Source organism: Uloborus diversus, chromosome 10 (genome assembly GCF_026930045.1).
Source record: "Uloborus diversus isolate 005 chromosome 10, Udiv.v.3.1, whole genome shotgun sequence".
Classification (NCBI taxonomy): Eukaryota; Metazoa; Arthropoda; class Arachnida; order Araneae; family Uloboridae; genus Uloborus; species Uloborus diversus.
This window is the reverse complement of record NC_072740.1, coordinates 80,747,305-80,768,229: the sequence shown is the minus strand read 5'-3', so window position 1 is coordinate 80,768,229 and position 20,925 is coordinate 80,747,305. Positions and strand designations below refer to the sequence as shown.

The window sequence follows — 20,925 nt, the reverse complement described above, 5'->3', positions numbered from 1 at the left end:
ATTAAAGGGGTAAAATTAAAATTTTACTGATACCCTAACCTTAATTTTCCAAAAACGTGTATGCTAGAAGTTTGGAGTGAAAAGTTTTATATTAAGACCTCTAAATTAATTGAAAACACTCTAAATGATAGCATTTAACCTTCTTTACATTGAATAAATTCAAATGAGAGCATAACATTGTTTTCAATCTTTGGCTTCCTTTTGGAATCTTTTCTAGCCAAAAAATTGATTCTTAAACACTTTTTGACAGAAAGCTTACTTCACGTGGTTCTAATGTCCCTAAAAGTTTCCTCAGCTTGCCAATTAGACTATAATGTTTTAAACATATTTTTTCTTTACAAGTTGGTAAATGTTATATATATACATATATGCGTATTGCTCTTCCCCTCCCCCCATCTCCCTTCCACACTTCCAGAAGTGAAAATTGGTTCAACTAACTTTTTAAAATGTTTTTAAATACTTGAGTAAGTGCAATAATGTTAAAAAAGAACTGATTAGAAATTAGCAATTTTGACACAAGATAAAATTAATCCTTCAAGATCTCATTTTTTCTCCTTTAGAACACTTTCGTTTTTATTTCTAAAATTGGTTACAAATCCTGAAGAAACATGAACACAATAAGTTTGGAAAGAAAATGTTGATATTTAGGCCTCTTAATTGTTTAAAAGTTTTCTAAGTGACAGATTTTAGTGACGGCCATATTAGATAAATTTCAATAAGTTTTCTATAAACTTTTATTTTGGTTTAAAATTTTAAAAACATATAAGGTAAACACAAGAGTAGTGGCCACTCCTTGGTTTATATTTGAAAATATAAGATTCCAGGTTTCCCAATGGATTCAAACATGCAGATGTACCTCCTGCACATTTGATGAACTTTTTAATTTTTGGTGAATGATTGTAAAAAATTGTTTTGGGTTTTTAAAGGGTATTTAAGCATTTTAGTTGAAGTAGTTTATTTTACTTTGAGTGCTTTCAATTGTTTGTTCAATGAACTTTTTTTACCTTTATCATTTTTTTCAAATGATAGCTTTTTGATAATTAAATTCTTTTCCATACGGGGGACGGTGCAACAGGATTTCTTGTTTGCTCTAGATGCAATACCATGCAATATATCAAGACCTTTAAGGGCATGCGAGGAAAAAGTCAATAAAGCCATGTGGGCTAAGCTCAGTGGGCATTAGATAAATCAAGTTGTAATAAATGTATGCATTGTGGCACAAAGAATCTTTAAAAAAATTTCTTTTTACATATTTTTTTTTTTTAACGAAGCAGTCCAAATACTTGATAGTTTATCAAATCCTTATAACTTTACAATTTGCAAAGTTTGAATGAAACATCTGTTTTGTCCTCTAGTAACAATATATAATTTCTAAAAGCCTTAAATATATGCATTTCAGAAATGTAAATAACAGAATCTAGTTTATTGGATTCTTGAGAATATTTATTTTTTAAAGTACTTATCAAACTCATTTCTCACAGCTTTTTAAGAATTAAGGGATTCAAAAAATCTACTCGTAACATACTAAAATTTGGTCACATTGTAATAACAGAACTGAAATTCTTCTGACTTTTGCCAGAATTCCGGCTTTCTCTGTTGGTTTTTAAAATGTTTCCTTGTCTTTTGCTATTTTCAGGCCTCTTAACTCTCATATTTTTCTTCAAAATCTGAAAACATTCTGATTTCTCTTAATTTTATGTCCCCATTTTCTTATTCATTTCCCCCCCCCCCCTCCCTCGAATCTTTATTTTCCATGATATCTGCCAAAACTTATGTTAGGGAAACATGCCAACAATGTCAAACACATGCTTGGCTGAAAACAACATGCCTTGTTTGAGATTTCAATCTTTTTGCATCCTACAAATATTTCAATTATTTTTAATGTTAACAGGTTTTTTACGATATGCTACCTTATATCTGATTATTTTATTAATTATTTCAACAATATTTTTATTTCTTAAATTTATTTTTGGAAAATTGCAAAAGTTAATCAAAAAAATGTGGTCTGACTCCCACAGTCTCAGATTTTTATGAAACTTGGCATGGTTACTTTTTAAAATGTATTTAAAAAAGTGTACAAAATATTAGTGGTGAATCTCAAATGGTTTAGGCTTTACAGCCTGTTAAAAATGTTTGGAATTTCATGATTTTCATGATTAAAGAACAATATGTGCCATATATTAATTGCTGCCGAATTAATATGGGAGAAAAATTGTATTACCTTTGAAACTGGGGCATTTTTGTTTTGTTTTTTTTTGAACTTTTGAATATCATAACTTTCAGGTGCTATTTTGATGCAGTTTTAGATATCAGCTCTTTTCCACATGATTTTACTTTTTTTCTTTCTTTCTTTCTTTTTTTTTTTTTATTTCCTCTTTTTTGCTCTCTGACCACTCTCATCCCTGTAATAACCTTAAATATGCCAAGTTGAGAGCAACTTTTTTATAAAGAGAAAAAAAAATCCATGTAGTGTAAAGATCTATCTCCATAATTTGAAGCAAAGGAGTTTCTATTGTTCTGTTAAGTTCTAAAGCTTTAAATGTAGAAGAATTGTTTTGGCTGCTATTTTTTAATTTCTCAGCTAGAAAATGAATGCAGTCATATTATACCAGGGAGCAGTTATTAGATTCAATTAAATCTGTGACTTGTGTTTGACTACTTTTGGCCGTTGATTCTAAAAATCATCTCAGTTTTAGTTCACGTCAAGTTTATGAGCTACCTACAGCTCAAAGCAATCAATTCACAAAATGTGGGACATTAAAAAAAATAAAGGGAAAAAGAAAAGATTTTTTTAATAAGTAGGATAACAGCACCAGAGTAACAGAGAAGGGTCCAGTAACAGACTGCCATAAGTTTGGACTTAAATAAGAATTTTAGGGGGTAAAACTGATATTGCTGTGGCCCATGAATATGGTGCAGCCATCTAGTGTTATCAGAGTGATGAGTCAGTTGGTAGTTTCAAGACGGTGGAAAGTTATGAACAGCCACCACAAGGTCAGGACCCCCTGGACGGTGGAACCTAAGGCTTACAGCTAAGTGGTGGGGTGTGTGTGGAGAAAAGTTGGTGTTTCATGTTCATTTGAATTTAATAAGGCTTTAGTTTTAAAATGAAAATCTTTTTCACATTTTGAAGAGAAAAAGGGAATTTTGTCCATTACTCATCCTTTCATCATCCTATCTGTTACTGGATATCGTCACATTTTTTGGTCTCTGTTACTGGGAGTCGGACCTTCTATCGAAATTGAGCAAATAAAAATAAAATTAACTAATTCCGCGGATCCAAAAGCAGCCAAACACTAGATGAGATGTAGTTGCATGAGAGAAAAATAGTTTAATAAGTCTTAATACATTAAAAGGCTCAGAAAATTGAGTTAACCTGAGAGCGATGTTTTAAGCATGCGTGTTACCAGTGTGGTTACCCTAACAAGTATGTACTTTGCATACATAATACAGAAATCTTTCCATTTTGTGTGTTTGATTAGCACAAGGTTGTTTTACATTCCTTACTGAAAATTATATATTTGCCTTGACATTAAAGCATATGGAAATTTGTCACAATTAGTAATAATAGTATTTTGGTAAATAACACTACTTAAACTTAAATAGATTAATATCAGCCTATAGGAGAGCAGCAGGCCTTTCTACGATAGGTACTCTCCCCAAAAAGTCATCACATTTATATAACCTATAGAGAAAAAAACATGTGGTAGAAAAAACTAACTACTGTTCTGAAATCATCATGCCTATTTTTCTCTAAAATAACTCAAAAATATAACTCACCATAAAATATGTTTAAAAAAAATTTCCGAAATTATTAATTCAATCAAGAAGAGTGAGGCAAGACAACACCCCTGCCCCAACCACCCTATTTGAATCTTTCATTTTTATAATCTAATCCAGTAATGTCCAAACTACAGCCCATAGACCACATCTGGCCCGCAAAGCTAATCCGTGTGGCCCGATGCTTCACTCAATGCTACCAATCAAGAAGCATGAATTCTGACAATGTCACAAATTTGGAGCCAAATGTTCAGAAATTGGTTTGGTTTTGGTGCATGTACTAAAATAAGCATCAAAAGTAGTCAATAACAACAATTATTGGTTAGTGGTTTTCTTTCCTTTTCAATATATTCTCTTTTTTTTTTTGGAAAAGAATGAAATATTTTGAAAATTTTATATATGTTCTGGCCCGCAAGAAAGATTTTAATAGTGGCCCACTGACAGAGAAAGGCTGAACACCACTGATCTAATTGATATGGCTATCGCTGCCTAACAGTTACTTCAATTGAGGCAGTGAGAAGCAAAGGGATGTAAGTGGAATTTTCGAAGTTTCGAGCAAATCATGTTTTAAGTTCAGATCCTTGGTAGGCTTTCATTAAAAACATTTTCTAAATCATGCTATACATCAGCACCTTTTTGAGCCACTAATACTATCTCAGAGGAGAGGACCACGTACCATTTGTACTGGTTGTCCCCAAATTTTTAATTTTGTTACTTACATACTTCTCACTACCTCAACTGTGACATTGTTGGGAGATACAGAGTGTTCCCTCCTGTACTCCTACCTCCATGAAAATATATTGAAATTTTCTCATAGGTCACATAAGATAGGGCAACATATTTTCAAACTTTTCCTGTTGCTGAGTCGAATATAGTCGATTCCTAATGCATTCAATGTGCTGAACCTAAATGTTACAAAGAAACAGTCCAACTAGTTGTGATTTTTTTTTTTTTTTTTGAAATGTATATCGTCGCCTAAGATCAACAGTAAGATATCTTACTGCTATTTCTTTGATTAGATATCTTATTGTTTCTCTGAGGTGTCAATATGCAATGTTTAGAAATTTATGTCTTCATACATTGTAACACATGTTAAAAGTTTTTTAATCTGCTCAATTCTATCAATTTCTTTTGACTTTTAGCTTATAGTCAGCCGGCGTTGCTATGATGCAATTCCCTTTGGATCTTTATTTCATGTTAGCAATGTCCTGATGAAAACTTTTGCCATGCATGCTCATCATTGACCTGTCCATAGTTATCAGGGAAGAAATTCAAATAAAAGTTTAGAACATTTTTATAAAGAATATTTTGCTGTCAAATGCCTGAATTGAAGCCAGCAATCTTCAACTTTGTTTGCATAATTTGGCCCTAGGCATTCCCCAGAAAGTGTTGATATGAAACAAAAGGCATCCAAAACTTGTTTTGATTTAAAGATGTTTCCAATTTTGGAGTCAATCAAGATGTTTAATTCAAGACCCAACAAAATCACTTTCCTACTTTAATTATTGTTGCACTTAGTAGAAGGAATTTTCAACAAAAAGACAGGAAATGTCTCGCTTTTTCAGTTAGATATTGGGCAATCAAATTCCTGATCTCATATGTTGATGCAAAGTGGAAATAAGGATAGAAAAGATGATTTAATGTGACTCAAGCCTCTCTGAAGCATGTATTTATGATGTCTAAGAGAGTTTTTGTGTCGCAGGAAACATAAATATCTCTGTAATGAGAGCCAATCAGCTATTTACAATATTCACATTCAGCATATTAAATTCAGTCAGATTTGGGTACTAGTCCCTTAGAAGCAATTTTATTGTTGACTAGTATAATTGAGGAACATATCTGTTACTTTTTTTTTTTTTTTTCATTTCAGGTTCGGCATACAAGTATGTTTACTCTGACCTTTAAATGATTTATATTTTTTACATATGACCATTAATTTCATTCATAAAAATCACTTAGTGCCTAATGATTTTAAATTTAAAATTAATTTGAATTTCTTTACATATTTTTCTCATTTTAAATATATCTTTTATGTAACATAAGTTCAATATTTTCATACAGGCAATTGCTGCATGATATCCAGTACTGTATCATCAAAAATACTGCGGAGCATTGCACAGAAGGAAGGATTTACTTTTTATGTAGGTTTTTTAAAATATTTCTGACTCAATAACTAAATTGCAATATTGACTTTTTGGAGGCTCTTTTGCAATATTCTCTATAATTTTTTTGTTAACCTGTATCTGGGGAGGTGAAAAGGTAGGACATAACAGTGGACATGAGGTCTCAGAGACTGCTCTACTTTAATTTTTTTAATCGTGTAATTAAGATGAATTCCTGTAAATTCCCTTAAATATTCTTTGTACTTTTGTTAGTATGGCAAAAAAATATTTTTGAATTCTAAACTGAAAAATACCGTTTCCGAGGAAATTTAACAAGTGTATAATAATTCTTCCAAGAGAAATCATATGTTGCAGTAAATAATTTACTTTTCATAATAAAAATGAATCTATTAGCAATTAATGATTTTATTTTAGTTCTTTAATATATACAAGACATTTTAATTCCAGAAAATCGATTAGATCACATTACGAGAAAATTTTGGCAGCCCATTAATTATTAGTATTTCAGGTCGTATTTCCAAGAATAATTCAGCCTTTATTGTATTTAGAACATCATTGCGTACCTTTTGTAAGCATTTCAAACAATGCTCAACTTCATCTAGAATATTTTGCATTTCTTCTGCATAACGCGGATGAAATGAATAAACCTATATCTGTGGTTCTGACGTCAATAGCCATGTCTACTACGGCCAAAAATTTTAACACTGAAGGGGAGGTGCGGTCTCACAGACCGCTTCTAAAGAATGCAATGAAATTTACACCAGATGCAATTGCCAAAAGATACTGATAAACAAGGGAGGTGTTCATGGTCACAAAACAAAAAGCTATTGAGAAAAATTATTCAATCAGACCAAGAATAAAGTAAGGGTGGTGGGTTGAACTTTCGCGCGGCCTGGGAGACCACACCTCCCCTGTTAAGGGTTAAGTACTTATTGTTTATGTTTCTTCTTTTTTTTTTTAATTTGTATTTGATTTCAGTGGTAGGGGTCTTTATAGTTAATGCTTCCCATCATACTCGTTAATACTTTTAGAAATTTCAAATGAAAAGGAAGTTTTTACAGTTTTAGTATGCTATGAAATTTTTTTTTATTGAAAAAATATATATGTATCACAAGTAATCTTATACTTACATAATATTTACCAATATTATTAAGAGTAAAATTTGTTATTGTTAGGAAAAACCTTTCGTTGTTGATATTCAATGAAGTGAAGTTGGATGTTAATCTTTCAAGAAGTTTATTTGAGACAATTAGGGGTGTCAGTTTTCTTGCTGTAAAATTCATATATTTCATTATATTTTTGATTATGCTTAATTAGCACCAAGTTCTCGCCACATGCAATATTTTTAGTACTGCTGTCAGTTAGTGCAGTAAAGTTATCAATAGACCTATTCTTTAATCTTGGGGCTCACAAAGTGAGTGTCGGAGTGTAAAGCGTTTTGATAAGTTCATGAGTGTATATGTATCATTTAGCTAGAGTGCTGTGAGGAAAAATTTGTATCTTCAATAGTCGGCACAACTTAGAAAAATTTGGGAACTCTTGATTTAACCTATAGTTCTTAAAGTGAAATTTTATACAAAATCAGTTTGTACTTATTTCTTAGTTTTTCTAAGATGACAAACATAAGACATGCAGAGTAAATACTAAAATAATAATGTTAAATTAAAATGAGTATTATTTTCCAGATAGTGCTTGATTTATTTTACAGGTGATGCAACTGGTGTTTAATAATATGTGCATTGAGTTAGCTTTTGTATGGTTTGTTAGACACTGCTGTGAAAATTTTTTGAATGAATAATGTGCATTTCTCTGCACCTGTATTCATAATATTGTTCTTACAACCTTTGGTTACTTCTTCTTCTTTTTGTTTAAACTCACTGGAATTTCTAATTGAAATTCCAGTGAGTTTTTACTCAAAGGTAATACAGAATGGCCTTTAACACATTAACATGATAAACAATCAACACTTTTGAATGAACAACAGGAAGTCCAATTTTGAAGTCTTAATAAATATTTAATGACTATTTGTACAGAAATAACTCATTATGAACAATAACTTTTATACAAAAAAAAATTTACAAGTTTGTATTTCCCTTTTGACTGCAGCATACAAGTTTTTCTTTGTCTTGAGAATAACTTGGACACAATTGCAAAGATTGACAATTCTCTGAAACCATTAACTCTTATCACCATTGATTGCTCATTGTGCTGATATTCAATTTTTTCTACATTTCAGCTGCCACATTTCCCTATATGTTTTACTCTTGTTCTGGGACAATTTTGACACTAGTCTCTCAGAAGTTTTTCTTATATTTCCGATTCTCAAATTTTTATTCATAGCATTAAAGTTCACAATTTTAAAATTAGCTCTAGTGATATTTTACTGGATTTTGTGTTTTCTTGGTTTCTAGCCATAGTTCACTACTGACCACTAGGTTGATCTGCAATCTTACTTTTCAATTTTCATTCTGCCCTCATAAAATATTTTTGTGTACAAAAAAACTATAACCTCGTTTGGAAAAGCCTTCTTAAGCTTGTTGTTGATTGTTAAAGCATTCTCATTATGTTTTACTGCAAGAAGTAGCATTTTGTTACTCAGTATATTGCATTACCATTTCTGTGATGAGTAATAAAAACACATCTTCACTTCCCTAATTAGAGTCCGTGATTGCACAAATTTATGTTTTACATCAGCAATGGTCTTGATGATCAAGATCTCTCTCTCTCTTGCACCAGAAGGGTATGTTTATGCTAAGTTTAAGACAAGGGTGGATCCAGAAATATTTCAAAGCAGGGGCAGTTGATATTTGAGCTTACTTTTTACTATGTATCTGATTAAATATGCTTGGGGGGGGGGGGACTGCCTCAGCATTTTTATTTAAAACAACTAAAAATATACAGATTTAGTCAAGGATATCCAAAACTAGTCTTTTCCTTTTCTATTAAAAGAAGTATTCTAAAATTGCATTTTAGAACTTAAATTTCATAATAATTCGAGGGGAGTATTTTAGAACTCCGCCCTCTGACATCATCAAAGGTCTTCTAAAATTATGCTTTTTGAAACTTCAGTTTTAAAAAAATACCTAAAGAAAGTCACTGAACACATTATTTTCCCTCATGCTACCTGAGTTATCTACCTATGTGTCTTTAAGACCTAAATCTTGCAAACTACTTGGGGGAAAACCAGGGTTTGACGATACATATCACAATATATATTCAATATTTCTTTTGAAATATCATGATATTTTTATATTTTCAATATTTACTTTTTCAACTACAGTTTTTTTATTATAAAAAATTTATTCATAATAGTAATATTGTTCATTTATTATTAAAAATAACCAAAAAGTTAGGTACTATATTTTTATGATGTGTTAATACATCATTAATATAATATTCCTTTTTTATTTTATAATCATAAAATTATTAGCAATGTAATAATTTAAATTCAGATTAAAAGTGCCAAAATAAATTTTAAACGTCGGTCAAAAGAAAAAAAAATGAAAAAAAATGTCTTATGACTGCACTGATTCAGGCATATCTTTTTATTATTGAATCGTATAACTGTAAAAGTAGCTAACAGAAGAAAAATGAGCAAAACAGCTAATGCTAAATTAACTTCATTAAAATTGATAAAATGAAAAATGAGATATAAGATAAAAATAATGAAAGAAACCTTAATTTCCCAGGTCTACATATATTTTTAATAGTAATATAGGAAAATAAAGAGTAGTTTGAGGAGGCTTTTACTATTTTGAAGACTTAGTTTGTGCTGATTGAAAATGTCGGATATATATCAAAATATCGGATTTTCAATATTTTCAAATCCTGGGAAAACCTACAATCGCCTCCTCCCAACATAGCCGAAAATTGTTTAAAATTTCCCTTTTGAAGCTTCAATTTTGAATAGTTTCGTTTAACCCCATTCTTTTCTTTAACACTCTCAAAAAAAAAAAACCTACACTTGCATTTTAGAACTTAAATTCGGAAAAATTGCCTGTGCGAGGTCCTTTAAAGGAGGGGTAGTTGCCCTCATTGCCCCCTTTCGGTTGGATTACAACAACTTGTTCCAAGGATTAAAATTCTTGACTACTGTCATGTTTAAAAACCAGAAATTAAATCCTTAAAATTATTTAATATGCTTCACTTTTAATTTGAATAACTGTTTTGAACCACTATTGCTAAATATCAGATTTATGATTCTGTGAAAAAATCTCACCCTTTACAAATGTTTTCTGCTCTATTGATTTTATATTTTAGGAAACACTGACTGGATTTAAATATATGGCTAACAAAGCTGCTCAAGCAGAAGAACGTGGATTGCACTTTGTTTTTGCTTTTGAAGAAGCAATCGGTAATGATTCTTGGCACTTAATTGCCAAAATGTTTTGTATTTCTGTCAAAAAAAGTGTTATTGAGTATTTTTATCACTGTGTTTGCTGAATGTTTGTTCTCTGTTATCTTGTTATCTGTGAAATAGAATGTTTTCTAAATTCTACATTAAACTTGTTAAGCAACAACTAAATAGTTTTTAAATTTTTTTTTCAGGATATATGTGTTCTACAAGCGTAATGGATAAAGACGGAATTCGAGCTGCGTTGTTGGTGTTTGAACTAGCTGCCTATGCTGAACGAGAACATAAACTACTTTATGATGTATTGAAAGAGACATACTTAACGTAAGTCTAATTTACAACAGCAATAATAGGTACCTTCTAACTAACAATACTAACAATATGTGATTGCCTTTTTTTGCCATGCATAGAAATTTCATTTCTTCATTTATTTAAACTCTTATTTTATCAGGTATGGCTATCATTTTGCATTAAACTCATACTTTATTTGTCCTGATCCTCAAAATGCAAATAAGATGTTTCATAACCTACGACATTGGAATGGAAAACGTGAAACTGTAAGTTTGCTATGCTTTGATTGTAAGTTTCAGTTTATTCTGTTTTTGTTGCAACAATGCTGCTTATAAAAGGGAAAGTTTCGTCACATAATGCTTTTTAATTCGTAAATAATATAATGCTAAATATAATTTTTTTCTCTATATATTCAATATGCTCTCCCCCTTCCCTTTAAGTATTGCTTGGCTATTCAAAAAGTTGAAAGAGGTTTGAAAAATAAAAAAGAAAAAAAAATCTCTTGTGAGATGTGTGTAAATATTGTTACTGATAAAATACCACAATATGCTACCACATTTTAAATCAAGGGGTTGCATGCATGTATATAATGACTGCATTGTGGTGGAAAGGATATATTAACCACGTTTTATTTGCTGTTTCACTTTATAAATTGCTTCTATAATCAAATTACAACAGCTTGTTAGAGCATTTAGAGACTACAGTTTCACACTTGTTTTTGTGATCATTAATGTGGAATTTTATTTAAGTTTAGACAGGAGTGTTTGTGAACCAAAAATTTTGGGCTGCTATAACTGAAAACTTTGGGCTGACAACACATTTTAAAACTGAAAAACTATTTTCAAAAAAAAAATTTGAAGTATTTTTTTTTTCAATGATTTCAGTGATTTTTGTATGCATATTTGAAGAGTTTTTACGGGGGGTCAAGTTTCCTCATAGTTTCCAAAGTTTTCATTGTCTTCAGAAAATTTTACTTGAGTCCACTATCATCCCTGTTCAGAGGACTAAAATGATAGTGTGTGGCTAATTTAAAGTAGCATAGGTTGAAACAATATCCAACTTCCAAAATAACTAACTTTTTAAGTATGCTAAAGGATTTAAACCTCAAGCGCAACATGAAGTTATCGACAAACCACATGTTTGTTGTTGGCATGCTTTCAGTACATATGCAGAAACAGTATTGAGAAAATATTCAGTTCAAATATTGTAACATGTTCCTCTGTAAAAAATCATGAAAATTATTTTATTCTTCAAGTTCTATCAACATTTTGTTTAGACTAACAAAATATTTGTAAAAATAGTAATTTCTGGCAGTACTCACATTTAATTCATTAAAGATTGCTTCAGCTCTAAATGCAAGATGGAACATGCATGATGGAAGAAACAACCTTGTTTGTTCGGCAACCTTGAAGGAAAAAGGAAAGATAGTGTATCTTCAATGAGCATTTTGCTCAAGACAAGCTTATTTTCAGTGAAAAGGGTGTACACTTTTGGCAGACATTTTTTTTAGAAACTCATATATTTCTAGGTTGGAGACAAAAGTGAAACTGAGATAATTTATATGCCATCCATAAAAACATTATATTTTATTGCACATTCACAGTGATGTGGATTGGGTGATTACCCAGTGGGTAGGTAAATATTTTTGGTGTAGTTACTGTAGTCCTGGGTATTTATCCAAAAACTGAATATTTTGGAAACAAAAGTAAAAGGTGAATAAATAATGAATTTTTATCTAAAAAAATAAAAAGGAATAAAATCGATATACACATTTGTAGTTAATGCTATTCTGTATTGAAAAATTTGATGAAAATATTAAAAAAATAAGTTGTGAATCGACTTGCAGACTTACTTGCAGTCTAAAAATATGTTGGTGTTTCATTTCACCTTGTTGATTTTTAATCTAATGATGCAAGGAGATAGTCTGAAACAATTCAACCTACTTGATAGTTTACCTTTTGTTTATGTTTTGTTATGAAGGACAGAAGCATTTGAAACTAGACAGTGTTCAGCTGAAGATATTATAGGATTGTTCATCGTAAGATTGTGTCAAAATTTAGTGAGCATGAGTTTACTAGTATGGTGGAGAAGTTTATGAGGAACAAGTGTTAAAGTAGCTTTGTGCATTTTAAACGCATCAGTTACATCTACTGCAGAGAAAGAACTTTCAGCATTTTCAGTTAGATTCACAATAAAAAAGTTTTTTTTAAAAATCTGACACAGTGACTAAGCTAAAGCTTTAGATTTGGAGTCACCAGTCACCAACATGCGACCATTTCATTGAAAATGGCTACCAAAGTCAAAACCAAGTCTTAGTCGACAAAATGGTGACCATATGTTTTATAATATGTATAAAATCATGTTGCATATCCTGCAATGAAAACACGCCTCCAATCTTAAGATGTTTAGCACATTAGTCTACTCCACCAGCAATGTAACTCAGAGTTAAGTCCCTTAAGGTTATTTATTTATTTTGCTCAATATATGTATATTTTTAAATGGCTGTCAAAAGTGACTACCATTCAAAATTCCTAGTCTAGAGCTTTAGGCTAGGCTCAAATATCCATCCTATAATTGGAAGCAGCTATGTTACGAAAAGGAGACAAACCAAAAGGAACTAGAGACGAATGAAAGAGCAATTACACAAACAAATTGTGCAATTCAGATGACAATTCAAAATCTAAGTCTGACTTTGAAATGTTTGAATAAATCCATAGTTTTCTCTAAAAGTGGGCAAAAACGAATAATAGGATTTATTTATTTATTTCTGAAAGATACATTTTAAGCTAAGATGCAATCTTTCTTTATGTGTTTCTTGGTTTTTTAAAACGTTGTTTAACAATTTTTTTAATTAAGGTTGTTCCTGCAACAGTTTTTAAGGACTTTTGAAATAGCAAAGCAATTCCCCCAATAATTACAATATAATTATACACAAATGTGGGTATCTTGTGTGAATCAATTTCATTGGAAAATAAATACCCAGGAAAATACTCATTTTGTGTATTTACCTGTGTATTTCCTCAAAAATAAATACCCAGGTATTTTATGTCACTGCACATTCGTGATATTTGCAGACACATGATAATGCTTGGCACCTCTGATGATAATCAGTGTATTCTAAACACATTTTTCTTTGCATAGTTCTCATGCTTTTTAAAAACTTTAAAATGCTTGAAAGAGTTTAATTTTCAAATGGTTGAAAAATGTAAAAAAGTATCTTAAGTCCTTGAGTTTTGTGATCTACTTAAAAAATATTCAGGTGCATTAAATAAGTTTGTTTTAAGAAAAAATCCATTATTTTACACAGAGACTCCAAGATTTTATGTGTATACTTCGAAAATCCAATTTAAAAAAATATAAAAAAAAATCAGATTATTTAGGGAAACTTTTTTTTTCTTTTGAATACCTGGACTAAAATTTAGCGCATTGAATAACTCATTTAATAAATATATTTTGGAACCTTGCCGACACTGAGCTTGTGCTTCACCAAAAATTGCTGTCAGTGTTTAAGATTTTAATCCTTTTGCATCTTAAATTTTTTTTAGATATTTTAAAAGTTGTAAGTTATTGAAACATAACCTTAAATCTGCCGATTTTATTTTGATTTTAACGATTAGTTTATTTTTAAAATTTGATTTAAGGTATTCACAATCAACACCAGCAATTAGCACCATTATTTTTTAAATCTGCAGCTTCAAATATTGCATGTGACTAAAAACAATGTATTAGAAGTCAAACTTTTGAAGACTTATAACGTAAACAAGCATTGAGAAAATATTTCATCATATGTTTTCTAATAGTGCTATCTGACCAAAATTTTAATTTTTTTAATAAATATTTGATTTTATACATTAGTCTTTCTTTTCTAAATATTGTGCTTTTATTGTTACTAGTGTTTGCCCAGTGGTTAAAATTCGACCATATTCATAAATGAATGTTTGAGAAAACTTGTATGAATTTAACTATTTCCAACATTTTTATTTCTACTCTTAATCATGTTTACTGCATATCTGGAAACATACATTTTTTATATGTGCACACAATACCAAACAGTAATAATTTATTCAAATTTTGCTTTTTGTCTGTTATTCTCAAAATAAATGGATGAAAGGGGATATTTAGGTAATGGGGTCTTTTCTGAAAGATCATGCTTCAAAACACAGGTTTGAACCATTTTTTAAATAATTTGAAAAAGTTCAATATTTTTTAACAATTATTTTAATTGGTGCGCAGATTGAAATTCATTTTTTACGCTTCTGCACATTCACTGATGCCATTAGTGCACAGCCCAAATTATCATAACCTGGAAGTGCGGTTGACAGCTAAGGGTAAACATTTAGCATTGCAATGGAGTAACGCTCCAAAGTACATCACTTTTAACGTCATAAAGACCACGTCTTATTTCCAAAATCGAACATTTAAAAAAATTAACAAAAAATAACTGTTGGGAAAGTAAAAGTTTTTTTATGGCTCCAAGGTTTTTTTTTCTTTTGCTTATTCGATCAGTTTCAGTGACTAAAAGTAGTACTTTTGACTGAAGGAATTATTCCCATTGTGAAATTGGTGTGGTGGTCAAATTCTTGGCTTGAATAATTTTATTTTGGATACCATGTTGCTTTGTGCTAATCCTATTCAAATAGATTTTTCCCTACTCTTTGTTTACATATGCAATATTTTTTAACAATTATTTTAATCGGTGCACAGATTGAAATTCATTTTTTACGCTTCTGCACAATCACTGATGCCATTAGCCCACAGCGCAAATTATCATAACCTGGAAATGCGGTTGACAGCAAAGGGTAAACATTTAGCGTGGCAATGGAGTAGCATGCCAAAGTACATCACTTTTAACGTCATAAAGACCACGTCTTATTTCCAAAATCAGACATTTAAAAAAATTAACAAAAAGTAATTGTTGGGAAAGTAAAAGTTTTTTTATGGTTCCAAGGTTATTTTTTTTCTTTTGCTTATTCGATCAATTTCAGTGACTAAAAGTAGTACTTTTGACTGAAGGAAACAACCCCATTGGAAAATTGGTGTGGTCGTCAAATTCTTGGCTTGGATAATTTTATTTTGGATACCATGTTGGTTTGTGCTAATCCTATTCAAATAGATATTTCCCTACTCTTTGTTTACGTATGCAAAGGAAAAACATTTTTCGTTGTGGCATTAGAAACAAAAAATTTGACGCCAATGGATAAAAATCGCCTATTAACCAATTTTCGAAATCTTTCCGTATGAAATAAAGCATCAAAACTCGGTTTATACGTAAAACTACTGTATGAACAATATTACTTATAAAACGTCTGCTATTATTGATTAAGTTGCTTCTTCGTCATTAGAAATATAAATTTCCAAGTAACAAATGAACGAACTCTACTTGTGGCAACTGTCCATTCGAAAACACTGGACGTCTCAATAAAAGTTCATTTTTAAAAAAAGTTCGTCTTTGTGATTTGTTTATGGTTAAGGGCAGTGCATAACTGATGTCAGACTTTTCAACATTTTCGACACTCTCCCCCATTTGTCGCAAAGTTTCCCACTTCACTATACCCCATCTTCCTTTAGTCACATGTCAGGCTGTTTTTCATAATGTTCCTATTAAAAAAAGGCTTGTTGTCACATTCTCCCCACTGTATGTTCCTCTTGTCATTTCTTTCCTATACCTTGTCACAAACTGTTACTTATTTCGTTAACCCCACCTTAAAGCGGGACTTCATTCATGGACTGCCCCAATTTTGTGGTAACCATAAGCAAATATACATTTCCCTGCTCTTTTTTTTCGTATGCAAAGAAAAAACATTTCTCGCGCTGCAATTGGTGCCAAAAACTTGACGCCAATAGATGAATAGCGCCAATTTCCCAATTATCTATATCTTCCCGAATGAAATGATGCTGCAGAACTCAGATTATACGTAAAACTTCGGGATGAACAATATTTCTTTTTCAAAGTTTAATGTTATTTAGTAAGTTGTCTTGACTTCTGCCATTAGAAATATAAAATTTCAAACAGTAAAGTGAACGAATACTACTTGCAACATTAAAAGTTGTCCATTCAAAAACACTGCACGTTGCAATAATAGTGCAATTTTATTTAAAAAATTGTGTTTGTGATTTGTTTACAGTTTAGGGGATAACTGACTAATGCATTTTTCAAAATTTTTGATCCCTCTCCCTTTTGTCACGAAGTTTCACACTTCACCATACCCCCTCTTCCCATTACCACATGTCACATTGTTTTCATGAACGATCTTATCAAAAAAAGGCTTGATGTTCCTCTTGTCATTTATTTCTTCCACCTTGCCACGAGGGGGGGGGGGACTTCATTCGTAGTCAGTACCTTGCAAATAGACATTTCTCTACTCTTGTTCTATGAATGCAAAATAAATGTATTTCTCACCATGCCAATGGCGAGAAATATATTTGTTTCTTCTTATTCTTTCTTATTTTTTTCTTACTTTCAACTTTGGATAAAGTTTGCCAATTTCACAATTTTGGAAGTCTTCCTGAATGAAATGATACCGCGAAACTCCTTTAATTCGTAAAACTTCTGTACAAACAATATTCTTTGTAAAAGTAGGCATGACCATTGCCGTTAGAAATATAAAATTTCCAACAGTCAAATGAACGAATTCTACTTGCAGCAACATATAATTGTCCATGCATAAGCACTGGAAGTCGGAATAATACGCCAATTTTATCAAAAAGTTTCACCTTGAGATCTGTTTGTAGTGATAGCAACTGCAGATATGGTTTTGAGCTGTGTGTGTGTGTTTTTTGAGCAATCACGATTGCTTATTGTTCTTACTTGACTGTTTTTGGCGTTATGCTGATTTTATTTTCCCCCCGCCATAATCTGCAGCACCACGGTCGACCGGCCTCACGATGCTGCTCCTCTAGCGAAAACAGTCTTCAGGTTGCGTCCATATCCTACACACAAGCATGCATACACACACACATACCCACACACTCATGCCTGCAGACAGACACAAACACACGCACCTACACACACACACACTCACACACATACCCACATATACACACACATTCCTGCACACAGACACAAACACTCACGCCTACATACACGCATACCCACAAACACACATGCCTGCACACGCAAAAAAACACGTGATTGCGAAAAACATAATTTGAATTCAAGATATCAAAATTCAAATTGTTATTTTTTTTTTCCAGAAGGTGGTTTTACTGAAACTGAATGTCCTCCCTTACGCCGGAAAATGATTTATTTAAATATTAAAATTGCAAAAACATAATCAAAATGAAAATATTTTAAATGCCCGTTGTTACTCAAAAAGCCTCAATAATAAAAACAAATGCAAGTATTTCATTTCTTTACAGTCAAGCGAGAAATGGCAACACCACAATATTATCCAGCAATTTCTTCACGCTAACTATGTCACGTGAAAAAGCAAATAACAATGAATTTTCGCTAACTTATAATTGCTTGTAGCTCATTTTCTAGTCAGCGTAGCGAATTTCCATTTTTGAGCCGTAAACGGGGGGGGGGGGGATGTTTTTTGAAGTATTTTTCACAATCTTTCCAATCATACCAAACTCGAAGCACTAAAATGCATTTTTCGTGTAGAAAAAGCGGTTCAAAAAATGAATTTAATTAAAAGTTAATGTTTCATGCTTCCAACAATGAATTTCAACAATGGAAAAGGGATAAAATTAAAATTTTTGAGTTCCGCTAACTAAAAAACGCTTATAACTTTTTTTCTAGTGGATTTAGGTTATTGGACCTTGGGCGCCCTGACAATTTCTTCGTAAGGAGTATTTTTTAAAGACCTTTCCAACTCGAAAAAATTGGACCATCCGTTCGCGTAGAAAGAGCCATTTAGGACGAAAATGCGTTTTTTATTAATATCTCCGTTAAATAGCGTTCGATTTCAAAAACTTTTATTGATGACACTAAAACTCGGCAATAGCTACTAAACAAAAAAAGAATGAACGAAATCGGTTCACAAACAGAAGAGGAATGGTGCCGAAAGAAAACGGCTTGCCTATTAATATATAAAGATTTTAAATCAGTGATAGTCAATCTGATCCTTACTGCACACAATTAAGGATTGATTTTGAAGCTTTCATAGTGTGCTTTACAGTCATGGGAAGGTAAAGAGCAGTACATATCTGCAAACTTTTCTCTTTTTTTTTCATTTTGTCATATATTGTGCTTCAGTCTTATTGTACAAGCTTGTTTATTTTGTTTGTGCTAAAAATAAAGCACCATCGTTAGTATTTTTGGAATCTAAATCAGGTTTCTTCAAATATCTCAAAAAACTCGTTCCTGCAGATATTTCCCTTTACCTTCCCACAGCAATGTAAAAGGTTTTGTCTGATGCTGAAATTTTATATGAACTTAAACTGAACCAACATACACTTATTATTTTATTATTGTAAAAAAGTTCATGCTTCCAAATAGCCCAACTATTCTTTGAAAATGCTCATTTTATCCTTGAAAAGTTCCTGCATGTTCCTTGAAAAAAAAAGTTTAATTTACCTATGAACCATACTACAGCTAAATCTGATTAACAAAAAAAACTTTCTTAATCAGAATTGGATTAAAAAGTAAGAATTCTGTATATTTAGTGTTATCATTTAATCGGGTATAACGTACAATGACTTAGTTTAATTTCCTGACTAGTGCCCCTTCCCCCCCCCTCCCCGTAGGGGAAAATTACCGGGAAAATAAGTTGCACTTCATAAAATATATTTTCAACATAAACCCCTTTGTTTTGAAAATAAAATAATAAAAGCGCAAATTAGGCATGCTTATTTTTAATTTTCACTGAAGATATATTACCAATACGACTGACGGACAAAATAAGAGCAAACAACTTTTGTTCAAGTGAAAATAGTTCACATTGTTTAATTTTTTTCATTCTTATTTTTTCACGATTTCAGATGATGAAAAAAAATAAGCTAAACCTTTAAAAAACTTAAGTTTCACTAAAATAATGCTCATAATTCCATTTCTAGTTGATTTAGGCACTTCAAGCTTGCTCGGTACAATGGAAAAAACTTTAAATGAGCTGTTTTTTTACAGGCTTTCTATACTGCCTAGTTTGATAACATTTAGAAATTCCTTTGCATCAAAAGAACAGTTAATTTTTTTTTTTGTTTAAAATTTGTATTTAAAAAAATAACATTAGAATTTTAAGAAAACCCTTTGCAGTGAATCAGGATGTCACTCAAGGTACCTGTAGCCAAACTTTCATGTTTCAGGACCTTTTCATCTAGCCAGGAAGCAACTGATGCACACACCAGCATATGCACACATACTCTTAGTTTGTTTACATAAAGATTATTTGGATAAAACTTGCAAGTTTTACAAATTTGGAAATATTTTTAAGCTAGTTTGGAAATTCTTGCTGAAATAATTAGTTTGCATGCTTAATCTGCAACAAGTGGAAAAGTAATTGCTTTTGAAATGACCTTATTAATAGTTAATTTTACACATCAACTCTCTACTTTTGAAGTTTCGTTGATGCCCTTATAACATGAACTTATAACAAATTTGTCACCTACAAACAAGTAATCACTGCTTTATTTTTTGAGATTATTCGACCTTTATTATTCTTGTATCAAAACATGACCTTACATTTTTTTTTAAATTGTGTCCAAATTTTTTTTTCTTGTCACTCCTACCCATGAACCAGTTAATAAGATTTAATCCTTGTTTTAAAATGTGAATAATATGAATTTTTTTTTAAATTTACTTTTTTTTTTTGCAGTATCCTGACCATTTAGATTTGCCAAGAGATAGAAAGGATATATCATTCAAGTATGAAGTTGTCCATGTCAGGGATTTGACTACTGGCTATGACTCAAGGACACCTACAAAGCTTAGTGTGAGTATTGACTTGTTTTTTTTTTTTTTTTTTTAATAAAGTGAATAACACAAAGTGTTTCTTTTCTTTATTTTAGTCTAGAATTTGCATTGCAACTTTGGTTGAGAAATTAGTAAGACCATGATAGATGAGGGGTACATCAGATTGAAATTTTTATTTGAATCTAAATGCATGGCTGATATTGCTTCCAGTTAAGCATTAATCAATGTTAAAAATAAAAAATAAAAGTAAGAGCTGATCAGACAAAGAGGAGCAGTTATACATAAATTGCTTCTATATCATTTTCAGTTTTAAGTTAAGATTACGTTTTTTTCCAAAATATTTTTATCACGTTTTTTTTTCTGGTGCAGCATGTTTAAACTTGCTTTATTCCGACAGCAAAAAATTAAATGATCAATAAGAAAATATATTACTCTGTATTCAGAAGCAACACATAAAGACAATGTTTAATTATTATATGAGCATAATTTAACAATTTTTTTAGTTGGTCGCTTTGATCTCTGCA

At 31.1% G+C, this 20,925-nt stretch overlaps 1 protein-coding gene across 1 annotated transcript in view; it reads left to right on the top strand.

The window, feature by feature from the left end:
* The window catches only part of LOC129231873 (phosphopentomutase-like), a 76,241-nt gene that overhangs the window by 47,066 nt on the left and 8,250 nt on the right, over positions 1–20,925 (top strand). The window contains exons 10-14 of the mRNA XM_054866263.1: positions 5,842–5,921; positions 10,164–10,257; positions 10,452–10,581; positions 10,709–10,814; positions 20,304–20,420. Coding sequence (XP_054722238.1) covers positions 5,842–5,921; positions 10,164–10,257; positions 10,452–10,581; positions 10,709–10,814; positions 20,304–20,420 — 527 coding nt within the window. The remainder of the gene's footprint in view (positions 1–5,841; positions 5,922–10,163; positions 10,258–10,451; positions 10,582–10,708; positions 10,815–20,303; positions 20,421–20,925) is intronic.